This window comes from Acipenser ruthenus, chromosome 26 (genome assembly GCF_902713425.1).
Source record: "Acipenser ruthenus chromosome 26, fAciRut3.2 maternal haplotype, whole genome shotgun sequence".
NCBI lineage: Eukaryota > Metazoa > Chordata > Actinopteri > Acipenseriformes > Acipenseridae > Acipenser > Acipenser ruthenus.
The window spans coordinates 9,380,414-9,405,089 of NC_081214.1; the positions used below are offsets into that span (position 1 = coordinate 9,380,414).

Here is a 24,676-nt window from a genome sequence, read left to right on the forward strand (position 1 = left end):
ATGGTATCTCTCAGCACTCAGTGGTTTTAGGGTCTGGAGCATTGAGCTTGGAAACACATGTATCTCTCAACAGAGGGGTTTCAGGGTCTGGAGCATTGAGCCTGGAAACATGTATCTCTCAACACTCAGTGGGGTCCAAGAATCAATATAACATGTTTTTGTTAGGAGGTGTCGTGTTTAAAAAAAATACAATAAAATCGAACACACACATACATTTATAGTGCTCAATGTATTTTAAATGTATAAATCATTGCGCTGACATAACACTAATGTGTTTTGGGTAGACTACACATTACATTATGAATGCAAATATGAATCCATACAGTATGCCTATACAGTATTCAGTACAGTAGTAAAATCAAATGAACATTTTACTTTAGCCTGTAGGCTGCTGGTATGGTAACACAAGATAAATCATGCTCGAAATAAAAGATTATTTTAAATTGAAACTAAATTATTTTAGCATTTTTTAATTTTTATTTTTTATTATTATTATTATTATTATTATTATTAACCTGGCAGCCTAGACAATTAACACAAAACAGACCATGGTGTCGCGTTGACAAGTTACGATACTTACAGGAGGACAGTCAATTCTCATAAATACAAATTTCAAAGGACCAGCAACAAATTTTGCATTATACCAATAATTTGTATTATGATGAGTAGCCTATAAGCCAAATGTATACTGTATGTTTTTATTTAAGTTAGTCAGGGGTGCAGTGCTAAATTGTGCACAATTACAAACCACTTGCACATTAATAGAATAGGTGTTTCCTACTCCTATACAGATGCTCAGAATGAGCTGGAGGGGTTAGCAGCACATGTGTGCAGTCTATTGCTCCCAACATGTTAGGGAAACCAGAACTGTCACAGAAATTTGTTTTCAAGGTTTGTAAGTACACCCTACTTTTAGGGAAAAATAGGTATTTGGCTGTTCGCCTCAAAAATCCATTGTGCACAAGCAAAAGCGGACTGGGAAATGCCAGCAACAATTGCAATGGTTTAAAACGTGCTTTCAAAAGTTCTTAACACATTGATGCAATTTTAAGTGTCGTAATTGGGAACTGCTAAGCTAAAATGATTTAACCAATAGAACCCGAAGAAGAGGGCTTTACCATCTAGTAAATGCCCAAGCTGAAGGCGAGGGTGACTAACAGAACGAGAAGGGCCTTACCAGACGGTAAAGCCCTCTTACGAGGGTTCTACTGCTCTTAGAAAACGGCTGTGTAAATAAATTGACATTTAAAATTTTTATTGTGGTTTATGTAGCACTAGTTTTAGTTGCTAATGAATACAATTGTTTTCCTCAATATTCCATGAGTAATTTGGTAGCCTTCAGGCTTCATTATCCCATTTGAAATGGTTAATTCTGAGGCCTGTACAATATTAAAAGAGATTGTTAATCTTGGAGTCATTTGCTGTATCAAGCAATGCAATACATATTACAAACAGACCAGTACATTATTTTTAAAACTATGTGAACATAATTTAGATTTTATTTAACATTATGTAATCAAATAAACTACAAAATGATATCGCAAAAGTCTACTGGAAGCCATAATAGTAGTACAATATTTCATGTTAGATTTCAAAATGTCACATTTTTTAAATTTTTGTCAGTTTTTCGTTAAGTATATCGAAAACTACGAAGCGGTATGCAATTCAATACGTTAACATTATAACATTATTGAGCACACTTTATGAAGCAAAATGTGTTAATTCTATAGAGTGATGCAAAACTTTTGGCTATAGCTGTAATACTTTTGCACAGGACCAGAGGACACAGTTGGAAATTAGGACAGAGGGTAGGAGACACGTCTTTCTCCAGAGAGTGGTGAGGGGACGGAATGGGTTACCTAGTTGTTGAAGCTGAATCATTGGGATCCTTTAAGACCTGACCTTGTTTTGGGATCAATCAGCTACTAGGAACCAGGCATTTGTGGGCCAAATGGCCTCTCGGTTGTATTTTTTCTCATTAACTGGATGAATAAAGAGAGTTCTTAAACTGCAGCAACAACAAGCTCCCTTTCACTCTGCTGATTCTCGTCAGTGGAAGCAAACCTAACAGCGATTCAACAGCAATTTAGCAAATGTTGGCTCCAGTCATTAAAAGCTTAATGCATAATTCACTGAATAAGCTTGCACCAAGTGTTTTGCTATACATTCTGGCAGACCCAGAGACAGCATACTGTGCCTGTAGACCTGTCTCTCAGTTTTACCTCCGTTTATCATAATTCATGGCCTTATTAATAAATCAAATCAAGAGTAACTGACTGGCTTCTGGCGGCAGACTGATATTCAAAACCCTAAAAAAGAATGATCATTTAAAATCAATGTATATATTCATCAAATATATGTAGATTCTGCAGAAACCAAAAAAGAACTTGCAAAAAATAATGTTAGTTATTTTTAAACTACCACTTACGAATCCAAACTCATGTACAAGCTTATAAACTAAAAAAAGAAACTAAAACAATAATAATAACAGTAATAGTTTTGCACACGAAATTTAACATAATAATGCACTGTGAACACACAAAACCCTCTGGAGCTTTAATAATTGTATTTCTTTGTTTACATTTCCTTATCCTTCTACAACCACTGGCATGGCAGCACACGGTACAGATGATCAATGAAGCTGATCTACGGTCATCTTTGTTTTAAAAAATTCCCAAATTGAGTTAATTAGCTCTAGACATGTTTGATTAATTTAGTACATCAGGATTTGCATGTTGGATAAATGTTTTAGAGTTAGTTTGGTTAAAAACGTTTTGATTTTTTAAAGACTAAATTCATAAAAATGAAAATGGCCAGACCAGACCACAGCAGCGTGATTTTGGGAATAGGTGCAATCAACATTGGTAGCGTTTACATGCACAAGTCATGACAGTTTTACTCACTACCTGTTTGTCGTACTTTTCAGGAAATGTGTTGCTATGCAGTTCTGATTTAGGAAAAAAAAATCGGCCGTAACAATGCAGATTACTCAATTAATAGTCATTTAGGGGAGGGGATATTTAAATGCCTGTGTCTGCTTACTAAGTAGGAAAAAAACGACTGAATGATCATACAAATGTGATGATTGCACAGCACTTAGATAGCGTTTATAGTCTGCTGATTCTGTATTGAGGTTTGCAGGTTGCTTGGGATTTTCCAAATATGTCCTTCTCACAGCACTGGTGTAACTTTTTAGCCCCATACCAGCAGTTCTTAATTAGATCGTCTTGCAAGGTAACACTGCTGATGGCCTTACTCATTTGCTGCCCTGCAGAAATCTCTGGTAATTATTCCTGCTAGGTTTGCTGACATGCTGGGGAGGCAGCTGGAGGAGAGTGTTTTAAAACAAGTGATTTAAATGGACTCTTAGGAAGAGATTAGGAAGTGTGAGCAGGAGCAGGGCGAGTTGATTAAACAGCTGCCTGTGAGTGTACGGGGTCAGAAAGAGGCCAGACCAGAGTAATAGGAACTTGCATTCAGGCTGACGGACGGTAATCAGCTTCTCCAGCTCACCTTCCAGGCCCAGGGTTATTTCCATACAGTGCACATTCATTCTTTCTTTCTGGTAAAGCTGGACTGCTTTTTATATTCCAAATACGTAACTTTCTCAAAGTTATGAACGTTTTTAACTTGCAGAATATATATGCTATTTACTTGTACAAAATTCTAACTAGTTGCAGTAACTTATTATTTTGAACAGAAAAGTTACAATTACACTTACAAATTTACATGTTACAGAGATGTTTTTGTTCTTTTTTTGGTTTGGTTATGCTGCAGCTCAAAATATTTGTGTAGAAACATATTTATTAACTGCGATAAAAGCCTCACCCCTAGTCATTCTACATTTCTAAAAATGACTTTTGGTGGCACCACTGCACTGGTGGCTTGATCATTACAATATGTGGCATATATTTAAAGTGGTTTAGCTATTCAGGGATAGCAAGATATTTAGTGAGCAAGGGGTCTGAGTGGGATAAAAGGGGCCCCAGTTATTCGGTTTCAAGGCTGGTGACACCAGAATGTTGTATATTCTACCTCATCACTACCAAAAACACCCAATGCCATGTGAAATATTTCACTGCAAACATCATGACTTTTTTCCAGACTGCTGGCTCTGTTGTGACAGCTGTGAACACTAAATAAGTCTCAACAGGAACAGCACTCATTCCTAATATATTATAACCGTTTCCAACTTGAGGCAGTGTAGTATGTGTATAAGATGGGAATTCTGCCTGCAAGTGACATCCACAAATACTATATTTACTATGGAAGTTGTTTCACCTTTAATGGAACTACCATCGAGTATATGTGAACTGAGCTCTTCATAATGGTAGCAACATACTGAAGATAAGGTTGTTTAAAGACGGTACTCACATCAGAAATAGATTACAAAGCAAGAACAATTAACTTAAAATGAGCAAAAATTAACATTAGAAAAATAATAATGTGGCAAAAGACAAGTTCATTTCTACAAATATACCCCATGGTAGTTCCATTAACCCTTCCGCTACGGCGCCACTAGTTCACATATAACGATGATATAATGGTGATGTTAGACACCCATTTTAAGCCTTTTTAAACAACAATTGGTTGCTTAATAAATGATTGACATCTCCAAAGGCTTCAACCACCAACCAGGGATGGTTTAATATACTTTCAAAACTAAAGTAAAGTTAGATAGAAAGCCAGATGAGTGAGTTTTCATTTTTTTGCTTTATGTTGAGAGATTCGGCGATCACAAGTACAATCTTACCAGAAATCATACTAAATCATCCAAAAAGTTCAAACTAAATTTTAACTGTAGTGAAATATTCATAGGATATACTTCAGAGATGACTCTCCAATTAAAATGCATTTCGGTATCTTAGGTTTCAGTTTTGATTACCGTATACCATTATTTTAAAGCACAGCATTACTGGAGAGCATACTAAATTGCTTTACATAACCAAGAATGCTTACCAACCCGAAAGAAAAAAAGTTTTCTTTTCAGAAGATAAATTAACAGATCTATTGGATGGCGAACCCATAAAACAATTCTTTCTGATCCTAGTTCCTGAGGGTTGTGGCTCCACTGATCATTTTACAGTTTTTAGGTAGGAGATCACTAAATTACACATATGAGGACATTTCTAAAGAAAAAAAAAATTGAGTACATTTTAAAAGTTATTTTTTTATATTTAAAATAGGTAATCGTAGGGTATATTTCAGCAGAGAGAGAAAATGTAATTGTCTTAATACACTCCAGACTCTCAGCTGTTTAGAAAGGTATAGTACGGTATACTCAGTGGAGATGTGCCCTGAAACAACAAGCCAAGGGTCAGGTTGTGTCAGTCTGACCTCAAACAAGTAGAATATGGCCATCACTTGTCAGAATTCAGCTTCAGCTTTTCTTATGCTCTAATATTTACTGCCTTTCCCCAAGCAAGAGCAGTGCTTGCAGACATTATTAATAACCTCCTGTTGCTGCAAGTAAACACAAGAGCGTGCCCATTTAGTTCACAGAGTGACAGGCATTCAATAGGGAGCAAGCTTGTGTGCCTACGGCTGAAAAATGTAAACAAACTGGATAGCCAACAAGGTGTTAAAGTGTATACAGAAAGGTGACACCCCCCCCCCCCCCTCCCCCCGCCCAGGCACCACATCCCCAGACATCAGGGCAGTCTCTGAATTGGCTTACCTAGTCATGTTGTTGAGGCAGAATCACTTGGATCCTTTAAGACCCAACTTGAAAAAGTTTTGAGATAAATCAGCTACCTATATGGGTCACCTATATGTTCTAAACATAAGAAGCGTTCAAAGGTGTCTTTTTAGATGTAAACCCAGAAATAGAATCTCTACTACCTTTAGGTGGTGAATTGCAAAGTGTCAGTGCCACACAGCCAAAATAACAGCCTCCAGAAGTTAAAATCCTGACACAACCAAGGGACCAGCCATATAAGCTGGCACCCAGTGACTTGAGTTAAAAGCTGAGTGAGGTAAGAAGCTGTGTACATGATAAGTAAGCAGCAAAATCATGTAATTTCTGAACAGTTTCACTAATGAGCTTCAGGAAAGAAGTTCTTAGGACCACAGCCCATTCCAGTAGGCATGGTCAAGCAGAAGCTTACTAGCAAGCATCATATCAGCTCTTGGTGACACTCTGGCATGTTTGTTACCGTGGAAACAAGCTCCTTCCATCCCACTTGTCTTACCTTTCACCCCAGATCTAAATTTAGAACATAATTAGTAGGGAAGAGCAGCCTTGATTAAACAGACAAGCCCTCAGCAGTATCTAGTAAAAAATGTATTGAACAGATGTGCGTTTGAAGTGATTTATTTAAAAGCAGAGGCACTTAAGATAAGGGAGGGGGAGGCAGAATAAAAAATGCTGATGCACGTGTAAAGCAGATGAAAAGATAATTTCCCCCTCACAATAGCACAGGGTCTAATTGTAATCAGCACCAGAAAACATGTGCCGTAACTCCTTGCATTTATTGTTGTCAACATGTTCGTGTTTTATCTGAATGTATAATTGCCAGACTGGATCTTTTCATGAAGGAAAATTGATTTGAAAGCCCAGAGAACTGTTAGAAGACATACCATACTTCATTACATGTTTTTTTAATTGCTATAGATAACTCACCCCATGTCATTATACATTCAGATTTTATTTGTACAGTTTGTAAAGGGAGTTTATTCTCTTAACAACCAGAATGGCACAGTGTAAATTAAATGACTGTGTAGATCAGATATCTCAAGGTACCACCCGTATTTTGAGAATCACGCAACAACAACGCTCACCTCTCACGTAACGTATGATGTATTGTGATCGTGTGGTTTGCAGTGCTCAGGTGTACAGGTGATGCAGGTGCGCCTACAACGACAGACACAAAGTTCATGGATCAAAACAGTTATTTATTTTTCTTTCTTTTCTGTTTGAGACTGTTAAATAATAATGCTGGCTCTACACAACATATATTGCCAGCGTATAAACCACGGGGTTCAGTCCCGAAATAATAATCTAAAGAACAATACACAACACAGACATGGTCACGTCTCCTGACAGTGTGTGCTCTGAGTGCAGGTCCGGTCAAGGTAATTACAGTGACAGTCGTGCAGTGTAGTCCGGGCTTGATGCTGGCCTCTAGCGACAGCTCCCGGTTCGTGTTAGCCGTCTAACAGTGACAAACACAGACAGTTAGTTTCCACAAACAAACAAAACACTTAACACTCACGATTTGCTTATCACAGTCTGTTTCCTTTCTCGCTCATTCTCATAACCACATCAAAAGGACTAGATTACATCATCACATCCCCAATTATTACTATTATTATTATTATTATTATTATTATTATTATTATTATTATTATTATTTATTTCTTAGCAGATGCCCTTAACCAGAGCGACTTACAGTCGTAAACAAAAATACATTTCAAGAATCACAGTACAAGTATTAATACAATTAAGAGCAAGATAAAATACAATCACTTCGGTTCTAGCAAGTACAAGTATATGACAAAATACGATTCAATAACGGAGCAGATAACAGTGTCAGTGATAGTTACATCAGGATATAATTAAATACAAAATACTACAGATTAAATGACACTTGACAGATTACAGTACTCTAAAGTACAGGGTTAAATGCAGTAAAATTATTCTCTTAGTCACTAGCTAGTTCAGTCACATCTCCTCCAAACCATGACACATAGCGTACCGCTTTAGGGTGATGACTTCAGAACTCCGCCCCCTTCCTGGATGGCTGGCTTCTGACTAACCCTGGAATGAACTGCCAGACCAACCAGTACGAGGCACTCTGTTTCTGTTATACAGCGCCCTCACAGGTCGGGAGGGAGATTGTTGACTAGGATTCATTCGCTCTCTGTCACATGTATCCATAAAACCTGGAACCTGGAATTCAGATTTTCCAGAAGCACACTTTTATTCCTCAGGGGCTCACAAAATACCGTAATAAATCACTTTTAAGTATCACCACTTTCAGTTTATGAGTCGTTTTTTGACCAGCTGATTTGACTGAGTGGGGCTGAGATATCCAAAGTCAATAGAAAAGTGTCAGGTATGATTGACACCGTTTTCATTTGCTGTGATTTTCCCGAGCTTGGATATCCTCACCCGGCCGCATTTGGTCAGCTGCTGGTCAGAAGCAAAGAATACATTGAAAATGATCACATTAAGTAGCAGGTTTCATGATGAAAAGAACCCATCTCAAAAATAAATATGTTACTCTAAACGGTGGGGGATTTATTATTGTATTTTGTGAGCCTGTGGAAAATGAACGCAGAAAAGGTGCAAGCTTACATATGACATATTAATGAACAAAAAAAGCCCACTGTGATATGTGACTATCCAACCCTTCACAAGAAGGCTATGTAAATCAGTTGATCTAAAAGATACAGGGCTTAGGGCTGCACATTACCTCATTATGGAGAGGGAAGAGGTGTGTGGCATTACTGTAGGGGACAGAGTTCATATGCAGCTTGTAGTAGGAGTCTTATTAAGGTCTCAAAGCAGCTTGTCAGGGTTCCAATCATCAACTAAATCGGAGGCCTTCCTTTTAGACGGAGTTGACAGGGTCCTGAAGGGGTGCATGTACCCAGGGCCATCTCACAATAGTCCAATAGCTCATAATCATATGTTTTCAAAGCAATTAGGTCCTATGTGCGTTGTAACAGAATGATCTGCATTGCCTAGTACTATATATTTTTTCTCGCCAATTTAGAATGACTTCAACTGATGGTCATAGGTTCTTTACACCCAGGAGCTCCACAGCAGATGTCAGCGAGCTACCAGCTCCACATTTTCAAATACCGATTATTGGCTAAAAATGATCATCCTAATTATTTAAAATTATTAACTAAGCAAATTATGGATAATATCACCATTATTGTAAAAAGCAGAGTACAATAAACACAAGCATAAACCAGCGCAGGCAATGCAATGTTGACTAAGCAAATGTAAAGAATTAGCAATGGTAACCCATGGTAACTAGAATTACCATTGTACACTTTTTCAAGACCTTTCAAAAGGACTTTACTTTGGGCCTGTTACTGTCGGTGCTTAAGCCAGTCATGTATCTACGAAATGCTCATCATGTTGTACATTATTTCTTAAATAATATATTTGAACAGACAGAAATATGCTTGCGCTACAAAATGACAGATAGCTTTGTTCATGCGGGGTAGTTTTAGAGCAACTAATGGAGCTGTTTCTGCTTCATGCATGTGGAAAAGCGTGGCTCCTTCCTAATTGATGCACACTGTGGGGAATGAGGAATCCCCCAAGAGCATCTTCTTTACAGTTTGTATTGACTTGCGTGACAAAAGTGCAGCCACATCTAATCTACCTACACGCTCAGCACAGTCCCTTCAGAACAATTACTGGGGTAGGTGAATGCAGTGAAATCTGAATTGACCGTAATTGGTAATCTGATTACATTTTTCAGACAGGTAACAAAATATGGTAAACGATTACATTTTTTCTGAAAAAATAAGTTACTTTTAGTTAAAAAAAAAAACTGGACTGCGGCTAATGCTTAATATGAAATCAGAAAGCACTTCAGCAGTGCAAGTCATACCTTCACATCATCTTGCTAGCAAATGACATCAGGGGAGGGAATAAGTGGGTTCAAAGCTGGATCTTCAAAGAATATTTCACAGCGTGACCAAAGTGAATGAAATATCTCTGAAAAATGTGAACTGTGCCTGAGAAAAAACTAGTTGGAACTGTAACTAGGTCATTTTTTTTAAAGTAATAAGTTACTGTAACTAGTAACAATGTTGTTTAGGTAACTACAGTAACAGATTACTTCTTACAAATAATTTACTCAACACTGTATAACAGTACGTAGCTAAACAAAAACGAAAACACGCTACTGCAGGTCTCTCCCTGTTTCCTGATCTGTGTCACACGAATACAGCCCAGACAGACAGTGGGCACGGGAACATGAAGAAACATCGACTCCTACACAGACATGATGACTGTTAGGAAGAGGGACACAGCATTCACCCAAGTGATATTTAACATTAAGATTGCTTTGCGTCCCATCATCAGTCATACCTGTTGATCTAAGGGTGCTGTTTGGAGAAAAGGTCCTTATAAGGGAGGAAGTGCTGCCTTAAGATGGATTTTTCAAGATTTGAGTTTCATGACATTGCATGACTAAATCTGGAGTCTAGCGGTTACCCAATTACAATTACCATGTTAACTTAACCCTTGTCTTTCCATTCAATTCAATGGGGTGAGATGCCAAGTAGCTGATTGGTCCCAGAACTGCTTTATGGTTTTGAGTTCAATAGGTGCAGAGCTTTAAGGTGACACACAAAACATATTTTAAAGTTGGATTTGTTGTTGATATTAAACTGGTAAGAAGCTGTAGATGTTAGTTTGCCTTTAAGTCAGTTTCAGAATACTGCAGGCAATATATTGACATCACCTCCATCTGTGAAGGAAATACTGCCCAAACTGTAATGAAGTGAGTGTTTGATTGAAGCTAATGACAGTCTGGGTTAAAAAGAATACATAGCTTGTGATCTCTTCGAGAGACTGCATCTACCTTCTTGTAAGAGAAGTCTATGTTCACTGAGTTTTCTTGTAAGAGAAGTCTGTGTTCACTGAGTTTTCTTGTAAGAGAAGTCTGTGTTTTCTTGTAAGAGAAGTCTGTGTTCACTGTGTTTTCTTGTAAGAGAATTCTGTGTTCACTGAGTTTTCTTGTAAGAGAAGTCTGTTTACTGTGTTTTCTTGTAAGAGAAGTCTGTGTTTTTTGTAAGAGAAGTCTGTGTTTACTGTGTTTTCTTGTAAGAGAAGTCTGTGTTTTTTGTAAGAGAAGCCTGTGTTCACTGTGTTTTCTTGTAAGAGAAGTCTGTGTTCACTGTGTTTTCTTGTAAGAGAAGCCTGTGTTCACTGTGTTTTCTTGTAAGAGAAGTCTGTGTTCATTGTGTTTTCTTGTAAGAGAAGCCTGTTAGGTGCTCTTGCCTGAGTTCTGGAGCTCCTCTTCAGTTCTAGATGCCTGCCATAGACATACATGGAGTAGATCAGCCCAAGTGTCTTTGCAGAAGCCTACTCTACATAAACAATGCGAATAGCCATGCTGGCCCTCATACGAGGTATGAGCAAGGTGACTGTTTGGAAAACATTATGAACACTAGCTAGTATCTTCATCAGGTGAGATCAATAAGACAAAGAAAATTCCTCACAAGAAATGTACATCAACTCCTAATGTTCATTAACTGAGAATTTAGTCTTATTTATTTGTATTTTTTTTAACTGGATCATCTATACAATATATAAATGGAATAAAGTGGATAGTCAGTGTTTGTTTTATAGTGAAAACCATGTTCTGCTCATTCACCCTGTATTTGATGTGTTTCCTTTTCAGAGTGAAAGCCAAGAAGGGTGTAAATCTCCTGTACATCAGATCCAAGAGCCATCAGTGGTCTGTAAACTCGGAGGTTATGACGGGAGGAAAGCATTCCACTGCAACAGTGGTGGCGACCAAGAACAAAGGAGTCCAGCTGAGGTACACTGCTGTCTGCAGGCAGAGAACTGCATTCACAAGCAGGCCAGCCACACATCTCTTAGCATGCTGGTTTATTATGTCTTGTTACCATGAATCTACGGGCCATATTTTCAAAGCGTTTCCACGATTTATTTAATTAACTCCTCTTTTTTGAAAGGTGAAAAATTCATGTTTGTGTTACAAAATGAAACACAAACTCTCTGAGACTGCTGAAGATAAATTGGATTAAATAACTTAGTTGTTTTGGATCTAGTTTTGTAAAATTAACATTTGACCTTTTTCAGAAAAATAGCAGTTAATTTAAAGACGGTTTGAAAATATGGCCCTGTATATTTTAGTATGACTATGAATAATGCCTTAACACTTGCATTCAGTGCCAATATGAAGCAGCAACAAAGTAAACAGACCAATTCAATTCATTGAATGTCTAATGCACAGTAACTACCATGCTCAGTATAAACAGACTGCGCTGCTCTCAAAAGCCATGGATTAAGTAAATGAAAGCAGCGTACAGATATTTGCACTGCAATGTTCTTTTGTATCCAGCTGCTTTTTTACTTACTGAAGTGATACATTGTGGAACCAGGTAGTACACACAGTCTTCCTCAAATTACTATCAAGTTGTTTTCTATCAAGTTATTGTCTGTTGCATTACTTTCTCTGAGGCATAGCTTCAAACAGGACAGTGACAGTCGACCTAATCTGGTAGTCATCTAATCATACGCCACGTAATGGTGAAGTACTTGTGAAGTGGATTCAGAGGGCTTGAAGAGCAATTGTGGTTGCAATCCATTAACTGACATTTTAGAAAATGAATACCTATTTAAAAAAATGCAAAGCAGTTTGAAAATATAGTGCACAAACAGCAAAGAGTTACGACAAATTTATAAACAGAGCAGAGACATGCTCAAATACAGAATGTATTAATATATTCTAAAAGTGGCTACCAGTCGACCTATTCAGCTATTCTTACCTATTCTACCCAGCTTAGCTAGTCTTTTATTACCTTCTGATACTTTTTAACCAGTTTAGTATAATTAGCTTAATTTTATCTATTGCCATAAGAACCACTTAGAATGATTGCGAACATAAAAAGCCTCTTATTTCCAACTGTCCTTAGTCAAACCCTTTTAAAGACTTCAATCAAGTCCCTGGTAATTGTTCTAGGCTACATGGGTTATGTGGTGACCAGCATGGTACACAGTATTGTAAGTGTGGATGAGTGCGTTATATAACCTCATTATAGCCTCCTTTGATTTGTACTCTACATGCTTGGGTAACCAAGCATTCTGTTAATTTGATAATTAACAGAAATTATAGGGAGTGTGTCTTTAATAGCATACTCTTAATTAAGATGCTAGTATGGAGACTGGGACCAGTATCATCCGACATAGCTAACCAGAAGCTAGGCAGGAACAGAGAGTGGAGAGTTGAGTCAGTAAACAGTGCAGCCTCTGGTGCTTTTCTGAACAGCTGGCTAACTTAGAAGTCTAAAATGCTGCCTGCATTTGCAGCTCAGGTTACTGACAGTGAAACATCAAAGGGAATTAAAGGAAGTCCCTTTTTACTAATTTCACATTGAAACAGCCATCTGTAAAGCAAGCCTCTCTCTCTATCTCACATGTAGGAATACTGGAAGGCTGTCAATTTCCCCCCAGTCAGTCCCACTTCAGAATATTACATTTCGTCTCTCATATCCCAGTACTGCCTTGGGCTTGGAGCCAGGTCACGTCGCATAAAGACTTTCCTTCAGGACTGACATCTTGCATTATGGTTCAGGGAGCGCTAGGATGAAGTTTTTTCTCCCCTGGTTTTTTCATAAAGTAGTTGTATGCCTCTTGTAAAAGCTCCCTGTTGAAATTGGAGGTGAAAGTGCCATAGGCTTGTCTGCAGAAACTGAATAAAACATCTCCATTACTCTCGCTGACTGCCTGTGTACAGGAAACACACACATTGTTGAAGGGGTTGGTCATCACTTTGCTGGTATTCTGTAATATATAAAAGGTGCATCTCCCTGTCAGTTTCAGTAACCAGACTTAACTGTAGGTCAAATGCACTATGCTCCATGTTATACTTGGTTTGCATTTTAAAGATCACAGTTATCTTTACTAAAGATGTGAGGAGTGAAACAGAAAATGATACAGTACAAAGTGAAACAAATACATAAAAAAAACCCATACCAAGTTTATCCCTGTATATCTTTGCCTTGTGATTGTTAGGAGAAGACTGACACAAGGTAAACAGGCAATTAAGTGGTAGAAATTAAAATAAAGGCAGCACTCATTTACAATCTGTACAGAGACAGAAAACAAGCTCAGCAATTAGGCATCACAGGCAGGTGGTGAAATTGCTAGCATTGATTCTTTAAAAAATGAACACATTTGTCTCTCCTTCTATTCTCCGGTCAATAATTGTGGAGTTTATAGACTCTAACACAGCACACAGTACGCCTACTGAAGCAGTCATTACAACAGCTTTCATCCAAGTGTTTGTAGCACCAGAACTAGGGCTACTATTTGTAAACATGTAACTTAGAACCAATATCTTAAAGTAGATCTAACTAATAAAATAATTGTAGTTAATAAAACTAGCGACCGTCTCGTGCACTCTTTCCCATGCTGTAGGAACACAACCGACACATGTGAGGTGCTTCTGGGAGTTTGAGTCCTTGTAGGAAAAACTAATAATGAAAGTTATTTTAGACAATGACTCTTCCTGAGTGCATGTTTTTAAAATATATATTTCTCCAGAAATGTTGGCCATTTATTTTCTTAAATGAACCAGAAGAGAGACGCATTGGCTTGCATTTGAGTACCAATCATTGTTTCTCCTATGGCTGACGTGTTTTCAATGGCAACTTCATGCCTTCATGCGTCTTTAGAAAGTACACCACTGAAGTATCTGCAAGGAGCGTTCAATAAATATTCTTCAAATAAATGACCAAATCAAATTCGCTTTTACCATAATGTGTGTGTTTTTCATTTTGAAATGATTTTTTTTTTCATTATTCATTATGAACTTTTCATTAGGAGCAACCTGTTTTGTGGGCTCATGATTTACCTGCTCTCCTCAAAGACACCACTTTTAAAGAGTGACCGCAACAGCAAAATGGAGCGAACCATTGCAATGAAAAAGTCTATAAATAAACTGTAGCAACAAGGCAACATAGTTTAAGCTTGTCACTGTTACTGTCGAGGAAGGTAGTGTCTTTGTATTGACAGCATCTTGATGAATTAGCAAATTACCAGGGCTGGAAATTACACAGAGGAACGATCAATAGTTCTGGATTAATCTGTCTGCTGAACTCAGCTATTGACAGCAGTGTTTGCTACTCACACCCACACTCTTGATTAACACTGTTTGTTGTCTCCTTGCGCTGTAAATTGTGTGTGTCCAGGCGGGTTATATAATTAATCGCGATACTAAACCCTGGGCTGGGTTTTTGCTCTTCCTGTCACAGAGTAACACAGTCAGTACGTCAGTATCATACATCCCCTGCCTCAGCTGTACATTCAAAAGGAGTCAGTAGGATGAAGAAGTTGATGACCATAACATATATAGGTAAAATGTACAGGATAGTATAGAATTAGCAATGAAATGTTTATTCACAATTTGATAAGCAATTCTCTAGATATATGCAAAACTGTGACATGCAGATGGATTTACCGAGAGAATATGATTTCCTCAGTACCAGGATAAATAATATTAATACCAAGTTATACCTGTTCTCATGACAATTGGTTAAGCGGGTCTCCATATACATGCAAAAATGTGACATACAGATGGACAGATATACGGACAGAAAGACACCCCCCATATCCCCAGGATCTGATGCATGGCAATTGGATCAGCGATTCTCCAGATTTATTGAACAATGTGTGAAGTGTGACATTGGTACACACTCCCACCTCCACTATATCCCATTCACAGGCAATTTCATCCCCACTCTACCAGCTCTCCAAATGATTTGATTTATTTCAAGTTCATGAATAACTCAATGCTGCTATGTTACATCACAGGTCTTTTCAATAAATAACTTTAAACAACTGCATGTCAATTGAAGTATGAACAAGTGATTGCCATTCAGAACTGATTTTCAGATATCACTAACACATTCAGTTACAAAACAGACAGAATTATATACAAAATGAAATATCTGTGTTAAAAGCATTTTTAATATGGGAATATATCTTAATAGAAATACATTTCAGACTTTTATACAATTTTTTTTTTATTTCCTAGCCAGACATTGATACATTGATACATTGATAGAACAGTTCGAACGATCATATTAATGACTACAAATTCACAGATTTGTTACCAATATTTTGAAATTATAAAAAAGATTTAAAACTATAAACCACATTCATTCCGTGTCCTGTTTTTAAATGATATATCCAATACACTTCTCTTAAATAGCAAAGACTCGAGATCTCCACGGTACATTTTTCTTTTTGATTCCTAGGTTACAGTAGGTTAATGCAAACAGCAGACATTCTTCATTATAATTAATTTTGCATTTCAATATCAAAAAATGATGTTCTCACATTTTTCATTCTTTCTTTTAAATGCAAATTCTTGACTTTAATTCCCTGTTTCACCCACTCAGCTGCTATTATATCAGTTGTTTCTTTTTGCATTTTCTCCTACCTAATGATGTTTGCATTCGTTCTGTTGCTACAGTATTGAGTTATTATAATTTCACTCTGCCCTTTCCTGGCTGTGAGCTTGTCTGGAGAATCATAAGTGCCAGGGCTCGTGTGACAGTACCAGCCCCACCTCCTCAGACAGAGAGAGGGCTGACAAGTGAAAAGTTACAGTGTCACATGTTTTAAATGGAATGACGAAGATTGCTCAGTCCCCATCTCAAAATATCAACAACTTTTGCTGGAATAGTTGATGGGTCTGTTTGTTGAAAGCAAGCAATTCTATTTAAAACACATAAGATTGTAGGTAAAAACATGTAAACTTTAGATGCTGCTTCAGTATGCTGAACCTTACAGTAGTTGCAACTTACAAAGTCATTTAGTAAACCTGTTTTGCACTTCAGGTGAATAGATCTCATTTTCTATGCCTTATTCTCAGATTATCTGTTTGCACTTCCTAAGTCTTCTCAGCAGTGTCTTCTGAGCCATGTTATTGGCTGAAAGCATGTCAGTCAATAGGGGAAGCAGCTGGTGGGTTAATGTCAGAATAGAAGTTGTTGAAGGGGACACATGTAGCACCAGATAGCATGTTTCAAAATAAAAAAAAAATACATGTTTACTGTAACACGTGTTTCTTTCAAAGCAAGACATTTGAGACTTACAGTATATAACAAATGGAAGTGCATATTTTATGTTACTTAAACACTTTGTAAATTCTACATTAAATTGTGGATCCCTTTGAAAATTGGTTGTAACTAACAAAATAATTTCATCCTAGCAGTTGTGCAGGTCTCAGATGTGCAGTCTTCAAAGAAATACATGTAATAGTAAACATATTTTAAATCATGATATCTGGTACTGCACTAAAGAAAACTCAGCTTCTTTCCTGTTATTAACCAACCAACAAGCGTCTTATAACACGCTTTCAGCCAATAACATGCTTTGACCCACAAGACACTGATGTGGTGAAATGCCTAGGAAGTGAACAACTGGATTTATTCTTATTCAAAGAAGAAACAGGAGGATTGGATTACATGCCAGGGTCAGTGCTTTAAGTTTCTGGCTTAATTTGAGATCCCCCCCTTTTATTTTTTACAGTGATGTCACCTCCATCCTGGAGCTCATGCAGCTAGACTTTGAGATGGAGAATTTCACCAGCCAATCGGTGACGAGACGCATCAACTGGAACATTGACTACCACGGCCGCAGCCCCCCGCCGGACTCAGAGAAGGTGGTCACTGAACTGACCGTCATTCAGAGAGATGTCAGAACCATCATCCCACTCTCCATGGTAAGAAAACAGCAGCTTCTCAGTAAGGTGTAATAAATTGTCATCTCAACCCATTGAATTGAATGGAAATTGTCATCTCAGCCCATTGAATGGAATGGAAAGGCAAGGGCTGGACGTGAACCACAAACCATGTTGATCAAAGATGAACGTCTTACCATTCAACTGAAGAGCAAACTCTGTAGTCAAGAGGCAAGTAGGAGGAGATCCATTATTTATCTTTTTATTAAAGAGTCTAGCACATCAGTAGGGAAGCTTGCACAAGTGTAGAAGAGTAACAATCAAATTAGTCTCGCTCTCTTACCTTGATGATGCAGAAAGCCCCTGTGGGATTCTGAAACTAGCTGAAATGGTCTTCAGCAGCTGGGCTTGTGGCTACAAACCCTGCTGAGAAACTAGAACATGAATGTCATGTAGGTAAGAGAACAATGGCCCAAGGAATTACAGATAAAGGATGATACTGTATGCCCTAAAGAACTGGAATGTTTCAACAACAAAAAAATAGTTTGGGAATTTTTAGCTCAGGGATGGGCAACTTTGAGGTAAGAGATGGACACAAAATCCACTAAAAACCTTTGGCGGGCCATGCATTTATTTTAGTAGGCTTCATATTTGCAACAATACAGCATGCTAACATACAATGCAGTGAACCATGTATTGACAAGTGCCCCTTATAGCAAATAACATTGTAAACATCTTTTTTTCCAGTGCGAAGATTCAAAAAATGAAATAACAAAAAATCTAAACATCTTTCTTCATGTTTCTTTTCTCTGCTGCTTCTTATCACTACAGTATATGTGATGTATTCATGCTGTCATTGTGAATAGAAGACCAGCTTTCAATTACTTATGATATAAAGGCAGTAGAATCGCCTACTGGTTTATCATTGCAGCGCTTCCCACGGCTGAGGTTTCAACAGATTGCATTCCCTTGTGTTCAGCACACATGAAACACCAACAAGCACACGCTCTGCCACATTGAAACAAGCACACACACATGCAGCCCAAACAAGGACACGCGCTGCCACATTGAAACAAGCACACACACATGCAGCCCAAACAAGGACACGCGCTGCCACATTGAAACAAGCACACACACATGCAGCCCAAACAAGGACACGCGCTGCCACATTGAAACAAGCACACGCTTTGCCACTGAAACAAGCACTTCAGATATAAATATCACGACAGAATAAATAATATGTTAACTGTTGGCTCGAGGGCCAAAAGCAGCCCCGGTGGCCACCAGTTGCCCATCCCTGATGTAGCTCATATTTAATGAATTCCTGATGGGTAGAAATGAAAGGTTATAAACACAGTTTGCTGTAATTACAGGAATGATTTAGATAGCAGTTGGGACTTCTGAAGCAGATTGAAAAGATTCAGGGGACTCCTGGCACTAAGACAGAACCCTGGGGCCAAGCGTGACGATGCCTCTGGGCTTTACACCCGCAGGCTGGAGGAAGCTGTGTGAATGACAGGGCTGGGTTAAAGTCTTTGAAGCAAACTTTTAAAAGACTGATACAGAGGATTGAGTTGACCTCCATATTAATGTTAGGTCCCTTGTTGTTTCTTCTGAAGAAGGCTAGTGAATGTAGAATGGATATCAGTATTCTAGAAATATGCTTTTATTAAAATGATATGATGCACTCAATACTGTCAGTTGATTCAAGCCTGGAGATTTAAGTCATACCAAGTGTTGATCTAGATGTAAACACTAATGTAAGGAAAGTAATTCTATGTTTAATTTAGGTTTTACATGCGTCACACTTTACAGTATCAGCATACCCCAAGGCTCTACAGTTGGTGTGAGTGTGACCATCAGTTTTGTTTTAGGTGCACGTGTGCGACCCCAATGCTTTCACTTACCAAGTGGAATCCAGGTCCTAAATACCACTTATCCCTTTTGCATTAAACTAGTCCTTGCCATTTTGTATTTGATCCTATTCTGTACATTGTGTTATATATGTCATGGTCAACTCTGTGTCCTGACAGCTCTAATTTTGAATTTACTGCACAGCAGTGGCAGGGATTACTGACATACCTGTTTCATTTGGTAAATGTGATGCTATATTCACACTTTCTGTAATTACATCTGCTTTGTATTTTACATTTTTTTCAGAATATCTAGGCCTATATATATATTGAAGTAGACCACTTATTAATAACTGAGGTTGAAACAGGTATTAATATCGGTGTTCTTTGCATTATAAGCTACAGCATGTATACTGGCTTGAGAGACACGTGATTCTCTCCTAAAGTCGCTCTGGATCCTGGGGCACAGTGAGTGGTCACGATGATGAACCCGATGTTGAACCTCCCTGAGCCTCGGTGGACTTGTGTTTACACTCGAGGACGAGCTTTGATTAAGAGGGGGAGAATGGAATGGATCTCCTCCTAGCGACTGATGAGTTAATAATACTGACCTGCTGTATATACTGATAAGCCATGGTAATGGATCTCCTTCCAGCGGCTGATGAGTTAATAATACTGACCTACTGTATATACTGATAAGCCATGGTAATGGATCTCCCAGCGGCTGATTAGTTGATAATACAGACCTACTGTATATACTGATAAGCCATTGTAATGGATCTCCTCCCAGCGGCTGATGAGTTAATAATACTGACATCATAAGACATGCCTCGGCTACAGAGCTTGCTCTTTAGTTGAATGACAAGATGTTCGCCTTTGGACATTTGATACATTTGGGAGTACAAATAGTGGCCTTAATACTGAATACAGGGGTTACTAATATCAATATCAAAAAAAAAAATGTACCCTTACACTTTTATGATGCAATATTTTGCATACAAATTACTGTGTATTAGATGGCACTAAAAAGGAGCAGAGCAGGTGAATAGTCACAGCATATTAACCCTATATTGCCCCCTTACACTCAGAATGATTGCAAATATCCTAAAACGTCAAGGGGCAGAGTAACTAATGCAATTTGAAACTACTTACTCAATATTATACCAGCTTTGGCAGTCACAATTGCTGAAAGCCATTATTTATATAAACCACACCCCAATTCGCATTTTACGAAGGCTTTGCTGATCTTGGCTGGAGTTTATTTTTTTGGGTCAACAGTATAGGCTGAGACTTGGATCAAGCTGTAATAAGATTAAATTGTATTCCTTTTCTGATCAAATTAAATGTTGTTACTTCTTTACTTACAAATGGAATACTATGTAATCTTCCTTCATATAAGAATAAGCACTAGCCTGTGTAAAATATGCAGAGAGCTTTTCAGATTGTCAGGAGACACTTTCTCATGATCATTGATCGGTACTGAAGAACAGGCAGGCAATGTCATCATACATTTAACATGTTTTAAACTGGTTTCTTCCTTAAAACATGTTAAAAAGGAATTTGGACCTAAACTATTTGTATAAACTTAAAGGGATCGACCCCACCCCTAGCCCCCAGTAATTCGAGCGCTGACCATTGCATCTTTTGCTGAAGGAAAAATGTTTTTTTAATATGTTTTTAATAAATGTGTTGTTTTTCTTCTATTAAACTAATAGCAGTGATAAAGTAAAATACTTATAAATTACCTTAGATAGCTATCACACGTTTGCAAGAGATAGCATTACTCTAAAATATGAGTACTCCATTGAGATAGCATTACTCTAAAATATGAGTACTCCATTGAGATAGCATTACTCTAAAATACGAGTACTCCATTGAGATAGCATTACTCTAAAATATGAGTACTCCATTGAGATAGCATTACTCTAAAATATGAGTACTCCATTGTCTCGTTTTTGTTCTTAAACTTTGCATAAAATATACTACTTCTATAATATATTTAACACAGAAATAAAAATAAGGGGTCACCAAATTAAAGAGATTTATCCTGCCTCTAATGCAGCTTATTTGGGTATTCTTAAAGAAGAACGGTAAAATTAAATGAGGACATGATTCTTTTTTTTGTAATGGTTTTAATCTATTTGTATATCATATACAGTACTCAATTTTTTTTTAAAGACATGAAATGGTCACATGGATACCTGAAACTATTGTATTTCATTATTGCTAAAAACAAAATAAAATGTCTACTTAAAGAAATAAAATAAAATAAAAAACTTTTTAAATTAATTGCACAAATGTGAAAATAATTCGTTCACAAATTATTTTGTATTATTCACTAGCATATGTTTATTAGAGGGTGCCTGTGGTGAACTGAAAGTGAATATAGAATTATTCCAATAGAAAATATGTTTCCAAATACTTGTCACATTTTACAGCCCCTGTCCTATTGTTGTGATGGGCTGTTGTGGGGCACAAAGTGATCAAACCACAACAAGGTTCAGTGCACTGCGTTGTAAATATAGCACGGTGATGTGACATGACAGCATTGATTTCCGCAATTGTCTAATTATAGCTACACCTGAAGCAAAGTCGTTTGCACCCAGATATACAAATATCATGGATGAAGAGAATAATTCCAACACATGTATGAGCCGTTAATGTTATACCCTAGTCTAACCTCTTCAGACAGCGAGAGTGATGATTCAGATGAGGATAACCGGCAGTTTGTTTTACAGTCAGTGGATAGACCCACCCACAGTTCTCGGTGATTGGTTGCAAATATGAACGTTGACTCTTCAGTAAATCTCCAGATTTGCATGGCGCTGTACAGCCGCTTGTTAATGCTGCTGGTCGTTCAACCTTCCCTTTAGTCACATCAAATGTCATTGTATTGTAATACATTATATACAGTATGTAGTAACACCGCAGCCTGCATGAAAATACAATATTCTGTTACAGGCGCAGCGATGCTCGGGGGGGACAAAAACAGACGAAATGAGCTTCCCAAGAAAAGTTCTGGGGACACTGGGACCAGTGTGGGACTGTACCGTCCAAAACGGGATGTCTGGTCACTTTCTATATGCCTTTCTGTACAATATTGTGCTGCTTGACCCACTCCATTATCCCCTGCTAGGGATAAAATCCCATGTGAAAGGATATAGAGGAGGATTGTCATGAAACCTGCTAATAACATTATTTAGCAAACGTTATTGATAATATCAGATTCTGGGGATATAGAGGGGTGTCTGTCTGTCCGTCCATCTGTATGTCACACTTATATTTTCACATTTATCTGGAGAACCGCTTATCAAATTGTCATGAAACTTGATCATTCATATTCTGTACCCCGCTGTACATACTGTTGATATACGTCACAGTCATCACCTTTTTCGTGATACATTTTGTGGCGGGGGTTGTAAGTTACTGACCTGCTTGTTTCAGTAGCATGTCAATACTGCATAGCAACTTATTTATATTTAACCCTGTGAACCGCTCAGTCCAGCTGTATCCTGGTCTCTGTGCTGCACCTAAAACATGATTAGGGGCAACGTTGTCAACTCCTTTTAGGTAGACACTCCAAATAGCCACTGAAAGTTTTTAAAGATCACAGTAAGTTGAATCCAACCAGATTAGGTTCACTTAACACAGTGTCTATCTGTTTGGCTTAGCCTGTTCAAATGCAGGGGTGTTTCTGGTGGTACAGCTGACTGAGCTAATGTGATTACTTGCCATGTACCAGCCCTGTAGAGTCGATGCCAAGTCCTACAAAAACGTTTTGTCATCTGTTTAATTGAAGTGCCTCTTTCAGGGCACTGACACAATAGGAAGTTTATCAGGAGAATTTTTCTAGCATTTCATAAGAGCACTAGCATTTCATTAAAGCTGCTGTTACCAAAGGTACTTGACATCACTGCTGCATGCTTTAGATTTGAAGTGCACTGTCCAGGTGTATCAGGCCTAATTGTGTGTGGAATTGTGTATGCTATTAAAATACGTACCCGTTCCAGAATATTGTGGGGGCTGTCCATTAAAGTACATCATTTCTGTAAATTTGACCTAATACAGACGTGCTCAAATTTGTTGGTACCCTTACAGCTCATTGAAATAATGCTTCATTCCTCCTGAAAAGTGATGAAATTAAAAGCTATTTTATCATGTATACTTGCATGCCTTTGGTATGTCATAGAATAAAGCAAAGAAGCTGTGAAAAGAGATGAATTATTGCTTATTCTACAAAGATATTCTAAAATGGCCTGGACACATTTGTTGGTACCCCTTAGAAAAGATAATAAATAATTGGATTATAGTGATATTTCAAACTAATTCGTTTCTTTAATTAGTATCACACATGTCTCCATTCTTGTAATCAGTCATTCAGCCTATTTAAATGGAGAAAAGTAGTCACTGTGCTGTTTGGTATCATTGTGTGCACCACACTGAACATGGACCAGAGAAAGCAAAGGCGAGAGTTGTCTGAGGAGATCAGAAAGAAAATAATAGACAAGCATGGTAAAGGTAAAGGCTACAAGACCATCTCCAAGCAGCTTGATGTTCCTGTGACAACAGTTGCAAATATTATTAAGAAGTTTAAGGTCCATGGAACTGTAGCCAACCTCCCTGGGCGCGGCCGCAAGAGGAAAATCGACCCCAGATTGAACAGAAGGATAGTGCAAATGGTAGAAAAAGAACCAAGGATAACTGCCAAAGAGATACAAGCTGAACTCCAAGGTGAAGGTACGTCAGTTTCTGATCGCACCATCCGTCGCTTTTTGAGCGAAAGTGGGCTCCATGGAAGAAGACCCAGGAGGACTCCACTTTTGAAAGAAAAATATAAAAAAGCCAGACTGGAATTTGCTAAAATGCATATTGACAAGCCACAATCCTTCTGGGAGAATGTCCTTTGGACAGATGAGTCAAAACTGGAGCTTTTTGGCAAGTCACATCAGCTCTATGTTCACAGACGAAAAAATGAAGCTTTCAAAGAAAAGAACACCATACCTACAGTGAAACATGGAGGAGGCTCGGTTATGTTTTGGGGCTGCTTTGCTGTGCTTGGCACAGGGTGCCTTGAATCTGTACAGGGCACAATGAAATCTCAAGACTATCAAGGCATTCTGGAGCGAAACGTACTGCCCAGTGTCAGAAAGCTCTGTCTCAGTCGCAGGTCATGGGTCCTCCAATAGGATAATGACCCAAAACACACAGCTAAAAGCACCCAAGAATGGATAAGAACAAAACATTGGACTATTCTGAAGTGGCCTTCTATGAGTCCTGATCTGAATCCTATCGAACATCTATGGAAAGAGCTGAAACTTGCAGTCTGGAGAAGGCACCCATCAAACCTGAGACAGCTGGAGCAGTTTGCTCAGGAAGAGTGGGCCAAACTACCTGTTAACAGGTGCAGAAGTC

The 24,676-nt window shown here is 38.1% G+C and overlaps 1 protein-coding gene across 2 annotated transcripts in view; it reads left to right on the plus strand.

Annotated features, from left to right (window-relative positions):
• LOC117430243 (transmembrane protein 132E) overlaps positions 1 to 24,676 on the plus strand; it is a 299,335-nt gene that overhangs the window by 223,204 nt on the left and 51,455 nt on the right. For both annotated transcript variants that reach the window (XM_034050090.3, XM_059000772.1), the window contains exons 3-4: positions 11,376 to 11,516; positions 17,261 to 17,453. In XM_034050090.3, the coding sequence (XP_033905981.3) occupies positions 11,376 to 11,516; positions 17,261 to 17,453 (334 nt within the window). The remainder of the gene's footprint in view (positions 1 to 11,375; positions 11,517 to 17,260; positions 17,454 to 24,676) is intronic.